This window comes from Ochlerotatus camptorhynchus, unplaced genomic scaffold (genome assembly GCF_037179485.1).
Source record: "Ochlerotatus camptorhynchus isolate MF236.1 unplaced genomic scaffold, CSIRO-AGI_Acam_v1.1 ptg000135l, whole genome shotgun sequence".
Classification (NCBI taxonomy): domain Eukaryota; kingdom Metazoa; phylum Arthropoda; class Insecta; order Diptera; family Culicidae; genus Ochlerotatus; species Ochlerotatus camptorhynchus.
In genome coordinates, this window is record NW_027040625.1 from 1,316,291 (window position 1) to 1,337,928 (window position 21,638).

The 21,638-nt window shown below is 37.2% G+C and overlaps 1 protein-coding gene across 2 annotated transcripts in view; it reads right to left on the reverse strand.

Annotated features, from left to right (window-relative positions):
* LOC135700384 (histidine-rich protein PFHRP-II-like) overlaps nt 1-20,592 on the reverse strand; it is a 49,140-nt gene extending 28,548 nt beyond the window's left edge. Inside the window, exon 1 of one of the 2 annotated variants that reach the window (XM_065220877.1) lies at nt 19,146-19,229. Coding sequence is in view for 1 of the 2 variants with exons in the window: in XM_065220875.1 (XP_065076947.1) it covers nt 19,178-19,984 (807 nt within the window). In the remaining variant the exon portion in view is untranslated. Of the gene's footprint in view, nt 1-19,145 lie in introns of both variants that reach the window. The other variant, XM_065220875.1, reaches the window with a different exon arrangement.
* Between the last annotated feature and the right edge of the window lie 1,046 nt (nt 20,593-21,638).

A 21,638-nucleotide genomic window follows, 5' to 3' on the forward strand; every position in this document is an offset into this window, starting at 1 on the left:
TCCGGGTGGCAGGTGCCCATTCGTCTTCCTCCTGCAGCGGGAGGGCCTGTCACACTCTGAGAGCCGGTGCACCGGGCTGCGATCGTATTAGCTCCAAATAACCTTCCCGTTGGCTTTGCTTTTTCATTAAACAAATCACAGCAAAGGAGTCCCAGGGGGCTCTGTCATTTTCAGCGTTATGTTACACACAGAAAAATTTTCACTTAGATGTTACATGAAAACATACATAGATTTTTTTCCATCTAGTTTTTCACGTAAATTTTACGTTCTTCATATGTGGATCGGTTTGCTTTGGAAGTAAATTTTACTTTATTTTCATGTAGCATCTAAGTGAAAATTAATCAAAGTGAAAAGATCTTTGCCCAATCCACTAAAAAACAACATAGATTTTAGCATCATCCATTGTTAGGAATTTTAAAATTATGTTCCGAAATAATAAAAATTGTATTATTCAGAAAGCTGAACCCCAAATAATAGATCTATTCCACAAATGGTTTGGATGATACCCCAAACACGTCGTTAAGCAAAATAACCATAACAATTTTATTAGGGATGTCTTATGTGTTCCAGCAACCTCCTCACCACTCAGAAGTTTTCATACTATAAATTCATGTAGAATCTAAGTGAAATTATCTTACATGAAATTCATTTGAAACTTATATATATATTCATCTAAGTTTCAAAGCGTATTACATTGCTTTTAATACGATTTGTAATAAATTGTATTAACGTCATATACTTTACAGACAATTTTTAATATCTGAAGGTTACGGGGCTTATTACGGATGTCACTTCACGGTGAAAACTTGTCACTTGTCGTCACGGTGAAGTGATTCCCATTTGATTTGTACGGTAATCACGGCTCTTATTCTGAGTATCACTTGCTTATCACCGTGTAGTGACACCCGTAATAAGGTCTTACGTGTTTTTTTTTCCAGTGAAATTTATGTGACAATTTTTTTGAGTGTATGGTTGAGGATATGGTTGCCAGAAAATATATATTTTTCGTTGAAGTTTTGACAGCTCGGTCATCACGATGAAACACCCAGAAACACCTTCCGGCACTCAAAAATACACATGAAACACAATAAGCACAGACACAAGGGGGCAGAGTGACTTACCCTCTGCATCAGGGCGTTAGTGAAAATCAGCATTTTGTAGGTATTGATATTGATATTTTGCAGCACTGCCCCCAGTATAGTAAAGAGAGATGTACCAACCAGTAGAATCAAACGAAAAAAAAAACTTTCCACTAAACATCACTGGGACAAACACTAGGGACAAGAGAGATTTGATCATTTGATGATTGTCACTTTATGCACTGTTCAAAGCCACAAGAGTACTTTCAATTAAATCTTTTCTAAACCAAAATTGTAATTGTTTTCTTCACGAGAGCGAAAACGACGAATAAAAACAAAAAGAGCTTATGGGCACTAGAAGCACTGGTTCTTCTGGCAACTTAACGGCCATAAAGAACCACATTACATCCTGATGAATGTGGGCGTCTTAGTGGAATACCTGTATAATGAGAGAGAGAAGGATTAGTATTTTCCATTTAATTCCACTACTTTATTTGCTTATCCTTGACAGATACGCGTATTTCGTCTACAATGTGCAGACTTCTTCAGTGTCTTGTACTAATACTCGAGTCGAGTATTAGTACAAGACACTGAAGAAGTCTGCACATTGTAGACGAAATACGCGTATCTGTCAAGGATAAGCAAATAAAGTAGTGGAATTAAATGGAAAATACTAATCCTTCTCTCTCTCATTACACATTACATCGCTATTTGATATAGCGATGCAAGCGTCTAAAGAGACTATATCTACGTCATTGCAAACAATGACGTCGGATATGTCTGATGACTTGAAATGTTTGAATAAGGAAATCAAGCAACAAGGATACAAATTTTTTATATATTTGTTACATTTGGCTTGAATGCCCTCAATGTGATCTTTAAAAGTTAATTTTTGGTCAAGTATTAATCCAAGATATTTCACTTGGTTTGACCAGGAAATTGGAACTCCGTTCATAGTGACTATGTGACTACTACTAGGTTTCAAAAAGGTAGCTCTAGACTTATGTGGAAATATTATAAGTTGAGTTTTGGAAGCGTTGGGAGAAATCTTCCATTTTTGTAAATAAGAAGAGAAAATATCTAAACTTTTCTGCAGTCTGCTGCTTCTTCCTTTAGCGGAAATGCCTGTGTCATCAGCGAACAAAGATTTGTAGCAACCCTGAGGCCAATCAGAGAGGTCCGAAGTGAAAATGTTATACAATATACAGGCTAGAACTTTGTTTCTCTCATGCAATGGTTCATCAGCATGCTCATGACGCCATTCTGCCACGGTATGAGCCAACGATGAGGGACCTAAACCAACCGTCTCCAACGCTCCACTATGAAGCATAATATTAGGCCCGCCCACCAACGTCCAGGTTAAAAACTAGCCAAAGGGAGGGCTTCCGGAGCGATTCAATTGAATATCCTACTACACAAAAATTAGATTAAATACAATTAGATTGGTCTCACCCAGTCTTGTAAGCGGTCACGGTAGTCGACACATTTTCTGTGATAATTGATTGCCTTCCCTAATAAAAATTGTATGGTTAATTTGCTTAACGACGTGTTCTGGGTATCATCCAAACCATTTGTGGAATAGTTCAATGATTTGGGTTATCGTTCGTTTATGGTTATTTTTTATTAGGGTTTGCCTCCGACACTTGGAAAACAAGCTATCATAGTACAGTACCAAACTAAAATGTCATATGACAGGCTCTGTCATACGACACTGTCGCCGAAGACCGTCACGAATGTATGTATTTTAGTTTTTCTCATAATAAGATCTGCTGATGGTGTGCTTGTGTGAATTCTGAAAATAGCAAGCAATGATGTCCTAGTAATAATATTTCTGATCAGAAATGGTTTGATTTACACCAAATTGAGGAATTACAACGAAATCACACATGTCATATGATAGCTATTTTGATCATTTTCTTTTAGCTCGAATATTATTCTACCGCTCGTGTTGTGTGAGAGCGGCGACGGTAGAGCATGAGTGTTCGAATACAAACAGACTGTCGCGCACGACAACGAAGCGAGTGTAGTAAAAAACGTCAACTGTTTCAACCCCTGGTCTCACCCGATATTCTAGAAATACTTGACATTTTGAATGAAACATTACCATTTCCAGACTTCGTGTTGTTAGTTTTCTTGAAGGTGCTGTGCTTAGTGCTTGATTTGTCTTTCGCTTCGTATTTCTAAGCATTGACTCTATAAATAGAACTAAAAAAAAAACAAAAACAAACACAACGCTTCCCTCCCACAAGCTGTAGACCGAGTGCAGAATCTTTGTGATGATACTTTCCAAACGTGCATACTAGACTGATGCAAAATTTGAAATTTTTGCTCCACAGTGCTCAAACGTATTATAATTGGGCCTGACTTGGCACAAACCATTTGAAGTTTATATGGGAATTACTATGGAGAAACCATAATTTCGATTCATATATTTCTCAAAATTCATCAGTTTACTCTACTTTAGAAAATGATATCTGAGTTTGTTGAAATTTTTTTCAGTCACTGATGTCTTATGATTATGCTCAATCATCTGTTCCGCAGGCAACATTGGTGTTTATGGCGCGTAGAATAGAGGACAAAAATCATGGCTACTATGTCACACTGCAGAATACAGTGTTGCCCACAATACAGTTGCTTAATCTTGCCATAAGATTATCAATCTCTTAAACAATTAATAACTATTTAATTTGACGTTTGGCTGAAAAACGATTTTCTGCAAATTTGTAGCTGATAAAAATTCCCATAAGAATAGCAATAGAATTTGTTAACAGTACAATATGTAAAAAAGCTAAAAGGCAATGAACAAACAGTTTTGTTTTCCCATAGTAATTTCCATATAAACTTCAAATGGTTTGTGCCAAGTCAGTTTCTTATCAAATGGGTTTAAACTTTCGGAGGCTAATCAGGACCCGATTTGAAACCGTTTTAACACTGTGGAGCGAAAATTTCAAATTTTGCATCAGTCTAGTGCATTTTTTTTGTTTATTAATTTATTTGATAAGGCTCAACCGAATTAACTTTACAGAGCCGAGGATTCTTGGTCACTTTACAATACATCTTAAAACTATAGTCAAAAGGTACAACACAATAAACACTTTATCTTCCGCTATCCAAAAAGCCTCCTCCATCAGAACTGGAGCCGCTTCCAGTAGTTTCATTGTATGGCAAATTGTTGTACGCCAACGAGGGTCAGAGCGCGTCCATTGCAACAATGGACGCAAAACGTGGTCAGCACTCACACACTCATCACGAAACGGTTGCTTTCCAAAGTCGACGACGCATCGACCGAAAGAACTGCTGATGAAGAACAATGAGGAGGACCACACAATGGTTGCTGCCGAGAAAACAGACGATCGCGTAGCACACATCGAGCCTGCTTTTGTCGACAGCCGAGTGAACACTGCAGTCTAGTGCATACCTATAGAAATAAATCCAATTCAATAAAGGATGGATTAAAAAACAAATGATTTACACTACGACTAAATCCAGAATTCCTACTAAAAAATCATATGCTGTGCTTAATCATTTATTATTAGCTCAGAGCAATAAACAATGTAAGCTGATAATTAATCTGTTAATATGCTTTTATAAGCGGGTTAAAATACACTTTTGGTAAGCATCAACACTGATCTGGCAACACTAGTGTGCACCTTTCCAATGTGGTAAAGATCCAGATCTCAGGTTGAAGACAACATTAAATCAGACCCAAAATCATTTTTTAACTTTGTTAGAGACATACAGAAGTCAAATAATTATCCTTCGAAAATTTACCTAGATAACAAAACAGGAAAAACGACTAGCTAGTTCAGTAACTTATTTGCTGAGTTTTTTTTTTCAGGATATTTACACAAGCCATGATGACCAAGACCGGGATTACCAGTATTTCTCATACCTTCCTGAGCCAATGAGAGATATTGTAGTTAATAATGTTACCCTCAACAAAATCTTACATTCTCTAAATTCATTGGATGCATCAAAGGGTGCAGGACCACATGGATTGCCACTAGTATTCTTGAAATCAGTATCGCAGGAGATAGTAAAGTCATTGCTGTTCAACTCTTCTCTCGAATCCTGTTTTCTACCGTCAATTTGGAAGCAATCGTATTTGATTCCAATTTTCAAAAGTGGAAAAAAATCAGACGCAAAAAATTACCGTGGAGTTGCTATATTGTCCTGCATTCCTAAACTCTTCGAGTCTTTAATAAATCAAAGTGTTTTTGCACAAGTTCAACATTTAATTACAGGCAAACTGCATGGTTTTGTTAAAGGACGTTCAACGACTACTAATCTGTTAAATTTTGTAACATTTTATATTTAACGCAATGGATAAAGGACATTAGGTACAAATGTTGAGGCACTGTATACTGACTTCAGTAAAGCGTTTGATAGAGTTCATATCCCTCTTTTGCTATTCAAATTATCAAAGCTAGGTTTTAGTCAACATTTATTAAAGTGGATTCAGTCATACTTGACCGGTAGGACACAAAGAGTTAGATTTGAAGGAGATTTGTCGTCAGTAGTCAATGTAACATCTGGTGTGCCACATTACTGTTTATTATATTTGTTAGAGCGCACATTGAATATTCTGAATGTCTCAATATTTGCAGACGACATGAAACTTTTCCTGGAAATTCGTGAAACGTCTGATCTTGTAGTATTTCAACTTTTACACTTGGTACACAAAAAGATTATTAAAGCTAAATGTGAAGAAATGTAATTCCATTTCATTTACAGGAAAGAAAATTATTAGGCAAGAACATGCCACAATAGTACAAAACAGAGTTGAAAGGTGCAATCAAGTTAGAGATGTGGGTGTTATACTCGTTATACTAGACTTAAAATTAAGCTTTGTTGAACATTATAACAACATTATCTATAAGGCAAGCAACAAACAAGGGTTTATTAAAAGGTTTAGCTTTCATTTCAATGATCCATGCACAATCAAAACATTATACGTTGCATATGTTAGGCCCGTCCTTGAGTACTGTAGTATAATCTGGGCTCCATATCAAGATACTCATATAAACCGCATTGAATCAGTTCAAAAACAGTTTCTATTTTTTGTTCCAAGAAAGTTAGGCTGGACGAGTTTACCCTTACCATCTTATGAGTTTCGACAGTAATAATGTATAACGCAAAGGATAACTCGACTCTGTAAAGTTTATTCGATTGAGCCTGTACAAATAAAGTAATTATATAAAAAAAAACTTATAAGTCTCGATGTATGTTGATCAATTTGGATGCGCTCGAAAAGCGAAGGCAGTTTGTAATGATAGCTATTATTAGAATAGAATAGAACAATAGAATAGATTTTAAGTGTTTTTTGTAACTTAAACTAGTCTACATTTTATTGACGACGAATAAATAAATAAATAAATAAAAAACAACTACACAATGTTTTCGCAGCGCGGCCCATTTCGACCTTGATTTAATTTTTCATACGTTCAGTTGAACAAAAATCAATACTAGAATCACAGTTGTCATACGTCAAACCACAGCAGTTTTCTTTTACAGAATTTGATCGTCAAATTTTGAAAGGAACACTGAAAAGCATCATCGACTAACAGAGCACGGTTGAAAACAGATATGAGTTCCTAGTTATTTGTATGGTCTTATTTCACAGTACACAACGATATTAATAACCACAGTCAACATGGCTAACGGACACTAATACGACTTAAAATTGATTTGTCCGAGAAACAGTCATCCATCACTGTGAAGGCTAATAACTGACCGATGCGTAAGAAAATAAAGAAGACGAATGCATAAAACACAACCATCTAACTTGAGTGGGTCTCTTGGCTCACCTTGCATTTGCAACTTTACTTATCCTACCATGTCATTATCTCCGCGAGATTTGATTGCCCTGCGCGTTCATTTCTCTTTTCATTGGATAGATTGCTTTCAGCAGATTAATGGATCTACGCAATTTTGGCTCTGAGGGAAATGATAATTTTCATATTGAAAAGTTTCCCTTTGATAGGGTCATTCTTTGATTGTTTTATCAGTAGTAAAGTGAAAGTGGTGCCCGCATATTATTTTTTTATGTAGGGAAAAACTGAAAACACACACTCTGTCAAACCGAAATCATTTAGTGTCACCTAAAAATATGCTCCTTCAAAGTGCTCAATTTTATCCACTCGAGACAGAAGCAGCCAAACAGATCATTAGTATACGCAAACCTGCTGGCAGTTGCAAAGTGCCAAAAACAAAACTAGTGAATATATTTCACCCAAAAAACGACCAAGCTATAAATAACATTAAATTTATTTCCAAACCGACCAGGAGAAAGAAATAACAAAATCAGGCGTCAAAATAAAAATATGCGTCTCAAGATTTTCCATTTTCTCAACGTATGGTGGGGTGGCCAGATTTAATCAGGCTAGTATTTATGGAATACACAACGGAATTTTCCTAGCTGATTGATTTGACTGGTGGTGGTCCAGTAGGTAGAGGGAAATTGAAAATCTCAGCTGGAATCCATCAGCCACCGCGTACTCTTCGAACATCTGGATCCGGACCACCGCTGTGGGTGGATTGAATGGATTTAATCCAATCTACCTACTCACTTAATCACTCGCGAAAGAGATTTTGTTCAGCGAGTTCTCCAACACCCACGATAGCGACTAATGGAGAGTCGAGTGCTTTCCATTAGGGAAAATCTATGATGCAATTACAAACGGATCACAATGGAAAGCGTCATTCCTCAGATCTCAGACTTGTGATCGCTAGCAAAAAAACATGACAGTACAAATTGTTAGAAACAAAACAAGACATTAAATTGGTCTGCAGCCGGCTGCGGTTGTTTTCAAAACATGACGCATATTTTTAGAACCGTCCTAAAGACACAGACTGATGACTTTTTTTCTAGAGTGAATTGAGAATTTGTTTACTGAATTGACCACTGACTGTCGTGACGATATACATCTGAAATTTAGTTGAGTGACAAACGGCTGGCCAGCCGCAATAATTCGGTAATGTACAGGGTGTTTGCCTCTAGGATTCCTGCAATAGTTTTATGGGTGTAAACGAACGAGCAGTGATTTATGATCTCATTTTGGTGGGTGGTTTAGGTGCAGACCAACCACACATATTTTGTTAGGTAATAGATCCCCGCATTAATGGGAAACATTCTATGAACAGCGGGAGAACCAGTTTGCAATAGCTTGGTATTTTTTTTTTCAGTTCAGGAAAAGTTGTTCAGTTCGATGAAACAATATAAATTCTAAAATTAATTAATAGATGCCACCAGAGCATTAGTATTGTTATCACTAAGAGCCTGTAGTTAGATAAAAAGTTCCGATCATCGGCCAAGTTTTCCAGCTGCTATAATCCGTGTAAGTGCAAAATAGATTATTTCAGCACTAGTCGTACATGTGTTGCAAATGTTTACCTGCAAGGAAAATCCTAGCAGCGAGCTGTCAAATTCCCAAGTTATTGTTATTGACGGTGTTACTATTATCTCCTAAGGAAAATCCCATCAGCAATTCTTCGATGCAATCGGTGTAAATATTTACATTATTTGACAAATCTCAGGAAGTCATGACAGCAGTAGGTCTCTTTTCTTCATTCAAATTGTTTTCAATAATCAAACGTCATGATTACCTGGGTTTTATCAAATAAGGTAAATATTTCCATTGCTTGCACCAAAGAATTGTCATTCTGTGCATGAACAATTGCAAACTACCCCTTATAGGGGACGACGGGGTAAGACGGCCACCCTAAGCTTAAATAAAAATTTAACCAAAACTGTATAAAATTTCTGCGATAAATTTAGTCATTATTGATCTTTAGAGTACATTCTACGTCTACGTAGTTTATGAACAGGCCCTAAGTGTGAACTTCATATTATATTACGCTCGCTTTCAGGTTGCAAAATTGCAACAAGCAAAACAAAACATTTGAACTGTCAAAATACCGGATTGTCAAACATACAATCAATTAAAAATAAGAGTGTAAAGTAGACTGGTCCACAAAAATAAAAGTTCTAATTTTCCACGGGCCAACCACTAGATTTGTGCTTTTAGGCGAGAAAACCATTCTCTGATAGTTTTAGCTCATTTGGTTGCAGGATGATTTTGGATAAAATACATGAAAAAACGACACTCCTACACTCTATCGATCCTAAAAAAGTTTTCTTGTTCTCGATTTGATTCACTTGTAGTTCAAACAATAAGTAACAACTTTGCTGAAGACTGCATCATGAATCCAGTTAGTTTTATTGAGATATTTGCTTTTGGATATATCATTTTGAATAGGAAAATTTAAACCAAATCTCCTATATGAACATTAAACCAAAAGCGCCATTCCGAGTAACGTCAAAAATACCTGAAACATTCAGAGAGTGGTTATCTCACATACTGACACGAGACTGGATGTTGGGCTGTGGAAAATATAAACTTTTATTATTTTAGTGATAATCTAGTTGATATGTTGCAGAAGCTGTCTGTATTTTGCTGCAATATACGAACACATATAATTTCAAGAATGAATATCTCCATAATACGAACTTGAATCATGATGCTGTCTTCAACAAATTTGTTTCTCATAGATTAAGCTAGAAGTGCTGGAATTCTGAGCTTAAAAGAGTTTGCTGAACCAGTTTTATGCACGAAAGAGTGAAGGGATGTTAGTTCTCCATACATTTCGAAATATATCCCCATATTAACATTAAGCCAAAAGTGCCAGCTCGTGTTACATCCGAATGAGCTGAAATTTTTAAAGATTGGTTTTCTCACCTGCACAAATCTGGGGGTTGAAAAAAAACGATAAAAAAAACCTCCCATATAAAAGTGGGCCAGTCTAGTGTAGAGTGACTACCCCTTGATTCTCTTGTAATATTCCTAAGAATTGTTTTACATAACCTCTTAAAATATCCATGGAATTATTCATAGAATTGCCATAGAATTATGCTCAGAACTATTCTGGAGATCTTTACAGAATTCTCCTTTAAACTTTTTATGAACTCTCCTTAGCAAGCTTCCAAAATGCACATGGTATCCTCCTCTAAATTTCCTCCCAGAGGCTCATATAATTTCCTCCCCAAACTTTTTTTTTTTCAAGCTGCTAGAAACCATACTGCCTATAACCTTATATCAGCCCCATATGGAAAAAGGAGGCATTGAGAAAATGGCAGTTGAAGTTAAGAAGTGCGAATTCCATATAAATATTTATAAAATCACAGTAATTTAATCGATAATGATGTCAAGTTAAAATCAGTAGCAATGCAGCTTGCATTGTTTTGTTATATCAGCGAAAAAGATGGCGATTCAAAAAACAGAACTGTAACTTAGCCTCTGGACGATTTAATTTCATAATTCGACTGATATGCGATTACTTTGCTTGATGGGATGTTGTTTTCACATTTTTCATAATTAAAGTCAGTAGTTTTATCACGCAATATGAAAGTAGATGCCAATTGATTGTGGATAGCGTTATTATCCTAAAATGTATGAAAATCCACATGGGACTGATATGCGACTATAGGCATTATATTCATATTCAGATTCTTGGTTTCATATCATAGTTTCCTCAGAATTATCAGGAGAGCTTCCTTGGAATTTTCCTTAAAACTCTTTAGGAATTATCCACAAAATTTCGATAGATTTTTTCTCAAACTTCTTCTTAGAATAATCCTATCAACTACTCTGAATATCTGAATAAAAACTACCTTGGAGTTCTACTCAAAACTAATACTGTCATAGGAATTCGTTTCAACATTCTCTTGACATACATGACACACAAGACTTACAATATTCTTAAACTAACAAAACATTTTAATATTATTAAAATTTATTATGAAACTGAATTAGCGGGGAAGAACGCGACTTCTTTCTATGCCCCCTCTGCATATGACAATGAATTAGATGCAACCCACTGACAGGGCCTATTCCAACAATAAAGTTTGACAGTGGGCTGCATGTCCCAGGCCCAAATCCCTTGTTTTGCTGTCTACGCGATAATGATATCGTGTAAAATTTTCTAAGAAGAAACTCTCTACAAAGCTACAGCAAAACATTAAATAGATTCACTCAAATAATTCAGGTAATAAATCTTGGAAGGATAAATAAAGACAATCGTAGCCCAAGGGTGTAGCCAGGTTTCGAATTAGAGGGGCCAACAACAAATGTTTATGGATAATTAGGTTAGACGCCGATTAACTGAACACCATTATACCGTATGGATTACTAGGTCGATCGTCGTATAACCGAAACTGAATTTTCAGTCATACTTCGGCATATGTCATCGGTATTTTATGAATTTGTATAAAAATACAACATGTTTATAAATAATGTATCCAGAGTGCCAGAACCTTTCAAAACTTTACGGATTGTCTTCAAGTTTCCAGTTTTTTTTCTAGTCGCATTAAAATAAAGTTAGTTTAAAGTCTTACAATCCTCTGATTTTCCATGCCTGGACATTTTAAATAAATGTGACGGAAAGCATGCTCAATAACATAAGGAAGAAACCCAGAATTAATAATTTATCAGGGTGGAAAAGCGATAAATTTGTTCTACGAATTGTTTAAGGAATCTAAAGCTTACAAGAAAATAAGATCAAAAGAATAATAATAAATTGTTTAAAGTTACGAACTCATGTTTTACTCGATATCTGAATTTTATTTTCACTAGACTGTGACAGATTTTTAAAATTCGGAGTCTAATATAATTTTAAATCTTTTCTGCTTCGGTAAATGTTGAGCATTCCGAACATTTTTTTAAGCAAGACTTATAAAAAGACCATAAGCTTGCAATAATAGTCCCTTTAATGTTGTCAATATAATCAACTCTAAACGATTAGCATTTAGAAAATTTTACAATATTTTGTGACTCCGACAATTAAGCAAAGCAAAATGATAAAACATCTTTAGTATCCCTAATTTATTAAAAATTTTAATAAATCTATAATTATAAAGATGGAGCCTCGTCTGCTAACGGTGCTGTTTTTTTTTTCTTGAAATGAATTTTAATATTCTAAAATTTCTTATTTTATCGAAGACATTCCCGATTCCTCACCTCATCTTATCTATTTATCTTTAACAACTTACAAAATTATGTTTGAAAACTTAGTATTAGTAGAGATCTACCATTTTATTCGATAACAGTTTTTCAATAATCGTCATTAACTTGAACATTTGTTAGAAACATCTTATTTTTTGAAGAGTGTGTTGGGTTATTTCCAGATACGCGTATTTCACTAACTACTTGCAGACTTCATCAGTGTCAAGTACTCAACACCACCGAAGAATCCATGTTTTATCTACGATTTATATACTAATCCATTACCATGTCACATTTACCTAACCAGGTACCTAAATTTAGTCACCAACAGGTTAGGTAAATGTGACTCTTCATAAAGGAATTCCGTTAAGAGGTTCGACAAATTTAAAGATTTTATTTTAGATTTTTTTTTTAAAGTAAATATGGGTTAGGATTAGATAAAAAAAATTCTCACTTACGATTATTTTTAGACCATCCTAGCGGCCCTTATTACCGATGTCACTTCACCGTAAAGTGACACCCGTAATAATGGCATAAAGTTCACAAACGTCGCAAAAATCGACATTTTTTTTTCTTTTTTTTTTCTTTCCTTTATTTAACGTCGGTCTCTGTTCCGCAATCTAGTGCCAATCACCGACGGACATCGATTGCCATCCATTGACGGCAATCAAATGTGCACGAAGGCAGCTTCCACACCTGCGTAGGATATCGCACCCATTCAGAACAACACAAATGGGCCGGGACCAACGGCTTTACTTCCCTTCCGAAGGAAGAAAACAATTTTATTTTGTTTTCCACCAAATTGTGATGATTTAAAATATATATATTCACAAGTAAAATTTTGGACACACTAGAAACAATTTGGATTCTAATTGGAAGTCACTTCAAACATTCACCATCTACCGATTTTTTTTCAAATTCACTCTACAATATTGTTGGTATCCTCATGAAACCTCGCACTTCATTTTACTCTATGTATAAAACACTCGTGTTATATTCATTACAGTTCCTTTGGTAATATCTTGAAATTCACCTCCTTGAAGTTTGCTAATAATTTTTTTGAAACTTTCCTCAGAAAATTTCATCAGAACTTTGTTAAAACTCTTCTTACAATGTTGCAAGGGTTCTTCTTAAAACTCCCTAATATTTATTAAGAACCCATTGAAATTAACTCTAGAGATACAAATTTCTTTAGCCAACATTGTCAATCTTTGAAGTGCCAGACTGTTGAAAAACAAGCTAATTATAAGAACTTTGAAAATATTTCAATATGACAGATTCTTGGGAAAGTTTTATAGTCACTGGAGTTAGCGCACTTGCTGGATTTCCGTTCGCAACTTTAGAATATGAAACTTCTGTCGAAGCTCGTTGAAGACCGTTTCCCAATTTGCATGGCCAAACTTTTCACGATAATATTGTATTTCGAAAAGTGCTCCTCAAAGCAACTTTAAAAAACAATCAAATTTCTACACAGATTTCCATCGCACACACTGTCGTCTTTGGTTCGATTTTTAGTTAAGGTAATGGAAGCGACAACCGTACTTGGCCTCTGACCATGGATAATCTTCATGCAAAAACCAGGCGTGGCATCCGGATACACGATTTTCTCCTTCTTGGCGGTGCTGGAGGATCCGTAGCGTGGCCTTAACCCTTCAATTTGCATGTTGTCCAGCGCGCACTTATCAAACACGCTCTGGGTTTTGCAGCAGTATTCAAATCTCAGATTGCCGCTGCTCTTGTCCAAGCAGTTTGCATACAGGGTAAACTCTTGAACACAGGACTGGTTAACCTTTCGAAAGAAATCCAACGCACCGTTGGTCAGTGCCTTGCCTTCGTTGATGCAAGCCCGAGGGTCCTTGAGCTCTTGACGACACAGACCAGAGCTTTTCATAAACGTGCCAAATCCACCATGCGATAAATCAATTCACATAAGGATTCAAAAATAAGATCAATAAGAGTCATGATGAGTGACCAGCACCATGTTGGCCACACCCGGACATGTTCCTGGTATCCCCGGGGAAGTGGTAAATCCTTTTTAAATCAAAATCCATCAAGCGATACATCAAATCACATGATAATTCAAAGCCATATCCATTGGTGGTCAAACTGAGTATCGTAAGAACTATATTGGCCACATCCGGACATGTTCCAGATGCCCTAGGGGATGTGGACAAAATCTGTCTTGACACAAATCTCATGATGCGATGTGTTGTCTAACATTTCTAACATCTTTTTTTCTAATGGGACTGACTTGCGGTTACTTTTCGCTGTGGGACAATTTGACTTGGTATTGTTTTTCATTTTTCTTGAACAAACCACCTTTTTTCAATAGCACATCTCGAAAAACATAGAAGGATAAACTGAATAATGATACTAAATCAAAATTGATAAAAATGCAGATGGGACTGACTTGCGATTTATTTATTTATTTTTATTTATTTATTTACACTAGGTCGCGAGTACAAGCTAAAGCCCAGTTGTGTCAACATCTTTTATCGCAAATCCTCTTGAGTAGCGACACCTTCGAGGTTAGTGTTGCCTTATCGTAGGATTAGCATAGCAGTTTATATATCCTTTGTATAACTACACTAATAGAATTCCACACATTTTTATTGACGAATTCTCATGTAAAATTCCACATGATTTTCATGTGACCACACATAAACAGAATCCACCCAGAAGCACACATGAAATTTAGGAGTCAAATTAATAGTATGTGTCGTAACACATGGCTTTTATGTGTAACCATATTAAGAATGTGTCCGTGAATTTGTTGATCACATTGCAAAAATTTATGTGTGTGACACATAAGAACAAGTTTACTCAACATAATTCTATGAATTTGTGTTACTTGGGTTGATAAGGTTTAACTAGTTTGACATCAAGCAAAAGGCCAATTCGACAGTGAGCATTAGAGTGATGCAAAATTTGACATTTTCGCTCCACAATACTTAAACGATTCCAAATCGGATCCTGACTAACCTCTCAAAATTTGAACCCATTTGGTGAGAAACTGAGATGGGACAAACCATTTGAAGTTTGTATAGGAATTACTATGGCGAAACCAAGATTTTTGTTCATGTCTATCTAGTAATTCACCATATCGGTCTGCTTCAAAAGCTTTCAACATTACTTGTAGGAAAATTTCCCAGCTACAACTTTGCTCAAGACCACTTTTTGATTAAATGCAAGGATCGAAAGTTATCAATGGTTCAATGCGCTGATGTCTTATGATCAAGCTCAATCAACTGCTCAGCAGGCAACATTGGTGTTTCTGGGGCGTTGAATAGGACACAAAAATCATGGCTATGTCACACTGCAAAATACAGTGTTGCCTACAGAGCAGCTGCTTGATCATGTCATAAGTTTACCAATCTCTTAAATAATTAATAACTTTTTCCTGTCTCGTTTTACATAGAAACGATCTTGAGCAAAGTTGTAGCTGAGAAAATTTTCTATAAGAATGGTTATCGAACTGTTTCGCAGCTCATTATGGAAAAAGACTAGAAGGCAATGAACAAAAAGTTGAGATTTCCCATAGTAATTTACATGTAAACTTCAAATGGCTTTTGCGAAGTCTGTTTCTAACCAAATGAGTTGTAATTTTGGGAGGCTAATCAGGACCCAATTTGAAACCATTTAAGCACTGTGGAGCGAAAAAGTCAAATTTTGCATCAGTCTGCATAAAGGCCTATACGTGATGATCGATTCTCTTCGTCGATTTTCTCTTTTGTTAATAACTCGCTTGATTTACACTGTGTAACAAGGCTTTCTAGGACTGGAAAAAAATCACTTTATTTGACATTCTCGTGGTCCCCTGAGTAAAAGTCTCGAACAAACTTATACCCTAACACGTCCTAAACCTACACCAGCTAACACCACAAGGACACAACTGATCGAGGAGATGGAATGCCGTTGGAACCGTAAGGAAGTGGAAGTGGGAACTCCAGATGCCTCTGATCTTCAAGCTATCAACACTACCATGAATGATCTACCATGAACGATGTCAACATACCAGCACAAACTACGGTTTTTACAGTGAATTTCCATGAATTCTAGATTTTTAGGGGGGTACCCCATTTGAAAAATTACCCAAACGAGGGTAAAGGCCCAAACGCAATGGGGGCGGAAGCGGAACGGAAACGGAAAGTTTGACAGTTGTCACAAATGACATCAAGATGCCTAACCGAAGTCGATTTGGTTCTAACTAGTTTTCAACCCGACAAGTAGGCTTACTCAGATCGGGCTTTTCCGCTGCCGCTGCCGTTCCGCTTCCGCTGTCATTGCGCGTGGGCCTTAAGACAATGAGATATCGTTTTCAAATGTTCTAGAAAAATGTTCCTCAAGTAAATTTCTAAAAAAAGCTTTTGGACGGTAATATTCCATGCCACACTATACATTACTTACGTTTTCAACACTGTCAGTTTTCACATACTTTCACTCGCGTTCACTAAACTTATGCACACGTTGTGACGAGGTGAAAATAACCGACGGGGACTTGCGTCGTGCAAGGATTTGGCTAGGGGACTTCCTAGACCAATTCAACCAAACTGCGGTTGCTGGTGACCAGTGGTAGCACCAGGGCGCATTGGTTTGGACAAGTTGGGTATGTGGTATCTAGTAATAGAGCACATTTGTTCCTTGTCGATGCTTGTCGAAAAAGCCTTTATTTCATTCAACTTACAGGGTTTATATAGCCGAAACGGCTTCAGAGTTTACAAAGTTCCTACATTGCATTTTCCTTAAACTAGTGAGTTAAAACGAGAAAGAACGAGACGCCTGGAAAGGTGTTGACAAACATTGAACATTTTGGTTATTTTACATTCTACGCATCCATCGATAATGTTTTGCTATTTGACACTTTTCGTTTCCTTAGTGGGTCCGCATACACGAGACCTCTGCTATGTACCGGCGTAGGAAAAATGTTAGAGTCAGCAAGACAAGTGTTTGGGTCGTTCACATTCATGCAATCGTACCACACATGCTTTCCTGACCTACCTCTCTCCGTTGCATTTCGGTTTGCTTATGGTTCAAAATGAAATGAGTAGTGACGTTAATATTTGTAACATGAATTGTGAATAGTGTTCTGCTAATTTATTGCATTGGGAAGATGCATAGCACAGTAATGTCGTAACATGCGTTAGTTAGGCAGTATACAAACGGCATCGGGACAACATACCAAAGTTCATAAAGATAGCGGTACTAAAAAATTAGGACGTGTTAGGATATAAGTATTTTCTAGACTTTTACTCAGGCGACAACAAGAAAGTCAAATAGGGTAAATTTTGTTAGCCCTAGAAAGTTGTATTATTCTTCTTATCTGGAAAGGCCTACATTATTTTTAAATTGAATGAAATAACAATAAAGTATGATTAATATCATCGGATTTAGGGTTTCATTCTTTTCGGTTTCATTATTTTGGGTTGTTAAAATAATTACTTTCCAGAAATCTCAACATACCAGCACATACTATGGGTTTTACAGTGATTTTACATAAATTCTAGATTTTTAGGGAAGTATCCAATTTGAAAAATCACCCAAAGGAAGGGTAAGACAACGAGGTATCGTTTTTAAATGTGGAAGAAAAATGTTCCTCAAGTAATTTTCTACAAAAAAATCTTGGACGGCAATGTCGTAACATGCTTTAGTTAGACAGTATACGACCGAAATCGGGACAAAATACCAAACTTCATAAAGAGAGCGGTACCATAAAATTAGGTTTCAGTCCTAAAGAAAAAAGTTCCGATTTGTTGCACAGCGTTATTTATCTAGGCTACTGAGATTGGACTCTTCAGTCGAGTTGCTTCAGTTATCTCCTTCAATAAAAGGTATCGCAAAGTAAAATGGGCTAGAGAAAACCCTCGATATAGTCGCGTTTAAAATTTGAAATAATTTTTAAATTTTGGTGACAGTATTATGCCAAAAAATATTTCAACAGAATTTTGAGCATATTTAAATGATCCTGGCTGCAAGTTCAAAACCTAAAAGACATGCATACCTAACAAAGTGACCGTGAATGGCATTTTTTAACAATAAATGTTATTTCGGATTGCTTCTATGCAGAGTTCATCCAGTAAAAATTAAAATCAAATACAGTTAACTACAGGCAAACATAATACAATTTATGAATAAACTTTACATACACGGATAGAAATCTCCTTATACATTTTGGCAAATTGCTATTGCAAATTATTCATAAAATGTATAAGTCAACTGATAAGCAGACGCCTTGCAAAAAGTTAATGAAGATCATGTGTCAAATGAAATGTATAAGCGGTCACACATACTTTTTATGCATTCTTATAGGACCTGTGTGGTTTGTCTTATGGAATGTATAAGGCTGATGTTTTGGCAAAAATGTATAAGTGAAACACATGAATAAAATAATTGATTTTCGTTTCGTGTACTTCGAAATAAATGAGAAACAAATACAAAGGAAAATTTATCATGGCAGCTTTGAAAGCTCAAAGCTTTAACTTGGTTCAAAAGACATCCTATCGGCGCCGGTGGTGTAGTGGTAAGCGTGATTACTTATCACCCCAGCAGGCCTGGGTTCAATCCCAGTCGGCACCGCCGGGATGTTCTGATGCATAACATCTCTGATCACGCCTTCCTTCGGGGAAGTAAAAACTTTGGTCCCCGGTTCATGAGTTAATGGGTCGATATGTAGGGTCCAGGTGTGGAAGCTACATCACTGGCATCGACAGAATTGGTGCTCAGCACGGAAAACAAGATCGACGGAATACAAATTAATGAAGAAAAAAATACATCCTGATTTGCCCTTAAACTCGCATTACATGCGCTTTTAATTCTTCCGTAATCACCTTCGATGCTGTGCGAATCCACTCTTATAATCTCCAAAACACACCCCTGTATCAATTCTATGAAACCCACTATGCTCTCTTGTAGTTAAACTGTACTAAACTTTTACTTGAAGTTGCTGGAACCTCACTTTCGAAGTTCTGCAGGCAATACCTATAGTTCACCAGTCGTAATAGAAGTGCGCTTTACTCGTCTAAGCCTTCAGAATCGTTCATGAATAATTATATATCATAAATGCACTTACCACACAAGCATGACATCAATCGCCTGAATATGCTAAACGAACGTCGATCCAATATCGTCTCTCTGTCCCAAATGTGCGATCCTCGCATGGAGCTCCCTCATCTTGGCCGCAAAAACATCCATGCGTTGATCGAGCTCCTCATAGATCGCATCCTGACTCATGGACTGATTCCTAATCTGCTCATCCAGCTTTGTTTCGCTGGTGTCCATTTTTCGCTGCAACTCCAGTATCATATTAGTCATCTCCTGGAATTTGCGACTGATGGACGATTCCAGCTTCTTCAACGCATGTCCACATTCCCGCTCGTGTTGCTGTTCCAGTTGATTCAGGCGGCACTCGAGACCATTCACACGATCCTTGTTCTCCCCCGCCACTTGATCCAACTGCGCCTCGATCGCAATTATTCTACTATCAATGCTCAGCGAAGCCCCCGTCGGTAGTTGGCCGTTTTTAATTTTCTTCTTGACCGTTTCACTCACATTCACTTTCAACGCGTTAATCTGCTTTAATAGATCATTTTTACAACCTGTTAATTCATTTTTCAGGCATTTTATCTCCTCCGCCTGTTGAGCGAGTCTCTTCTCAGCTGATTTGGATGAGCTAGATTTACTGTTGGCACGCTGCTCGTATTCCTCACTCAGCCGTTGCTGCTCCTGTAGACTCTTCAACGCCTTCAGCTCACTGCTCAGTTCACCGTACGCGTACTGGGTCGCAGTCAAATTCTTACGCACATTATTCAACTCGTTACTGATTTTATGAATATCAGCTGCTGTATAAGTTGTCTTATGTCGACTGAAATACGACAGCCAGCCAGTGTTTTCGTATTCTTCGGGTTGCATGTCGCGCTTGATCCCAGGCGCAAAATTCTTGACACGTTTGTTTCGACAGCCGAGATCACAGCACACTGAGCCAACCGAACGAATGAATGAATTAACCCAGATTCACTTTCAAACGCCAGCAGAAACCAACAACGTCAAATTGCTTTCAAGGGGGAAAATCTCTTTTAGCACTTTTCGACTTCAGAATAACAACCGCACTGCGACTGGTAGGAAACCTTCGTCGAGTACCGAGAGTGGGAAAGAGTTAATAAACTAATTAAGTAGATAATCTTCTTCACTCCAGACTCGTAATGCGACCACCACCGATTCAACACGTAACCCTAGCAACAACTGTGATGGGTAGCGGATTTTCTCTCCGTTGAGTTTTCCGCGAGATCTGCACAACTTTTTGCGCGCCCCTCCGACCGATATGCGATGCTACCGTGCGTTGATTTATGTGTTCCAAACTAGATTAAAAATAAATCTCCGCCCGATGCTCGAAACACTACACTAATAATGCTCTTATGTTTGATGCTCATCAGATGCGCGCGATTTCTGTCTACCAGTACTTGTTCTCGCTGTCTCAGAGTATCAGAGATTCATCTGCACCGATTGCGCTCCGAACGTCTAATGCGAACACCCGATGCGATGTCGGTGATACAAAAGATTGAGATGTTCGCACTAGGCCGATCTGCCCGTGGCCGTGGCGAAAGTGAGAATTTGGAAAATTTACAGTCGAACTTCGAGAATGCGGTGGGCGGCAGCAGCAAGCAGCGCTGATAATCCGGAAAGTACACGCGGCCCAAACGACAAATATTTAGGTACATCAAATATAATTAGGAGTTTTTCACATTGTCTACTTATACATTTCATACTAAATATGTAATGGTTATTCTTACTTATTTATTTGTTTTTTGATATACATAGTAGATATGTTGTATGCAGAAAACCGGCAAATTTTGATTTATGCTTACCTTCGAGGCCTAGCAAAATTTAGGGATTTTTGTTTCTCGGAAAGTAAGCAACATATTTCAAATTGGTTTTCACACTTTTATTGTTCTTATATTCGTCTTTTTGTCATGATTTGTTTTCCGTACTGAGTACCAATGCTACCTTACCTATCGACCCATCAACTTATGAACCGGGAACCAACGCCTTTACTTCCCTTGCAAAAGAAGGCATAATCAGAGAATTTATGCAGTCACGCTGCTCCCAGGAGGAAGCCTTCTTAAATGCACTGTAACGTGGGTAGATCACCTGTTCGTGGTACATTACGAGATGTAAGGCCTACCACCGATTCCTAGTCCTGACTACTTCAAACTAGGAAAATAGAATTTTACAGTAATCAAAGGAACACATTTTAGTCCTTGTTACTTTTTATGCCTTGTTGATAGTGACAAGACTGTAGAACACAGTAAGCCGCGTTTGAATTCTGATGAGCTTATTTTTGCTACGTGTTTTTCATCTGTGGATTTGGAAATTTTTGCATTAAACATCATTTGTTTGTGCTGTAATTGAGTTTTAAGTATTCCTGTAATTGTGCTATAATGTGTTGCCTCCCGGGTTCTCCGAGTTCGGATGCCACAATATCGACGTGTAGTTCTATCGAGGGTCTCGTCACCATGGACAAGTTTGAACCCGGTCCGGATGGTGAATTAGCCCGTGCTGGTAATGT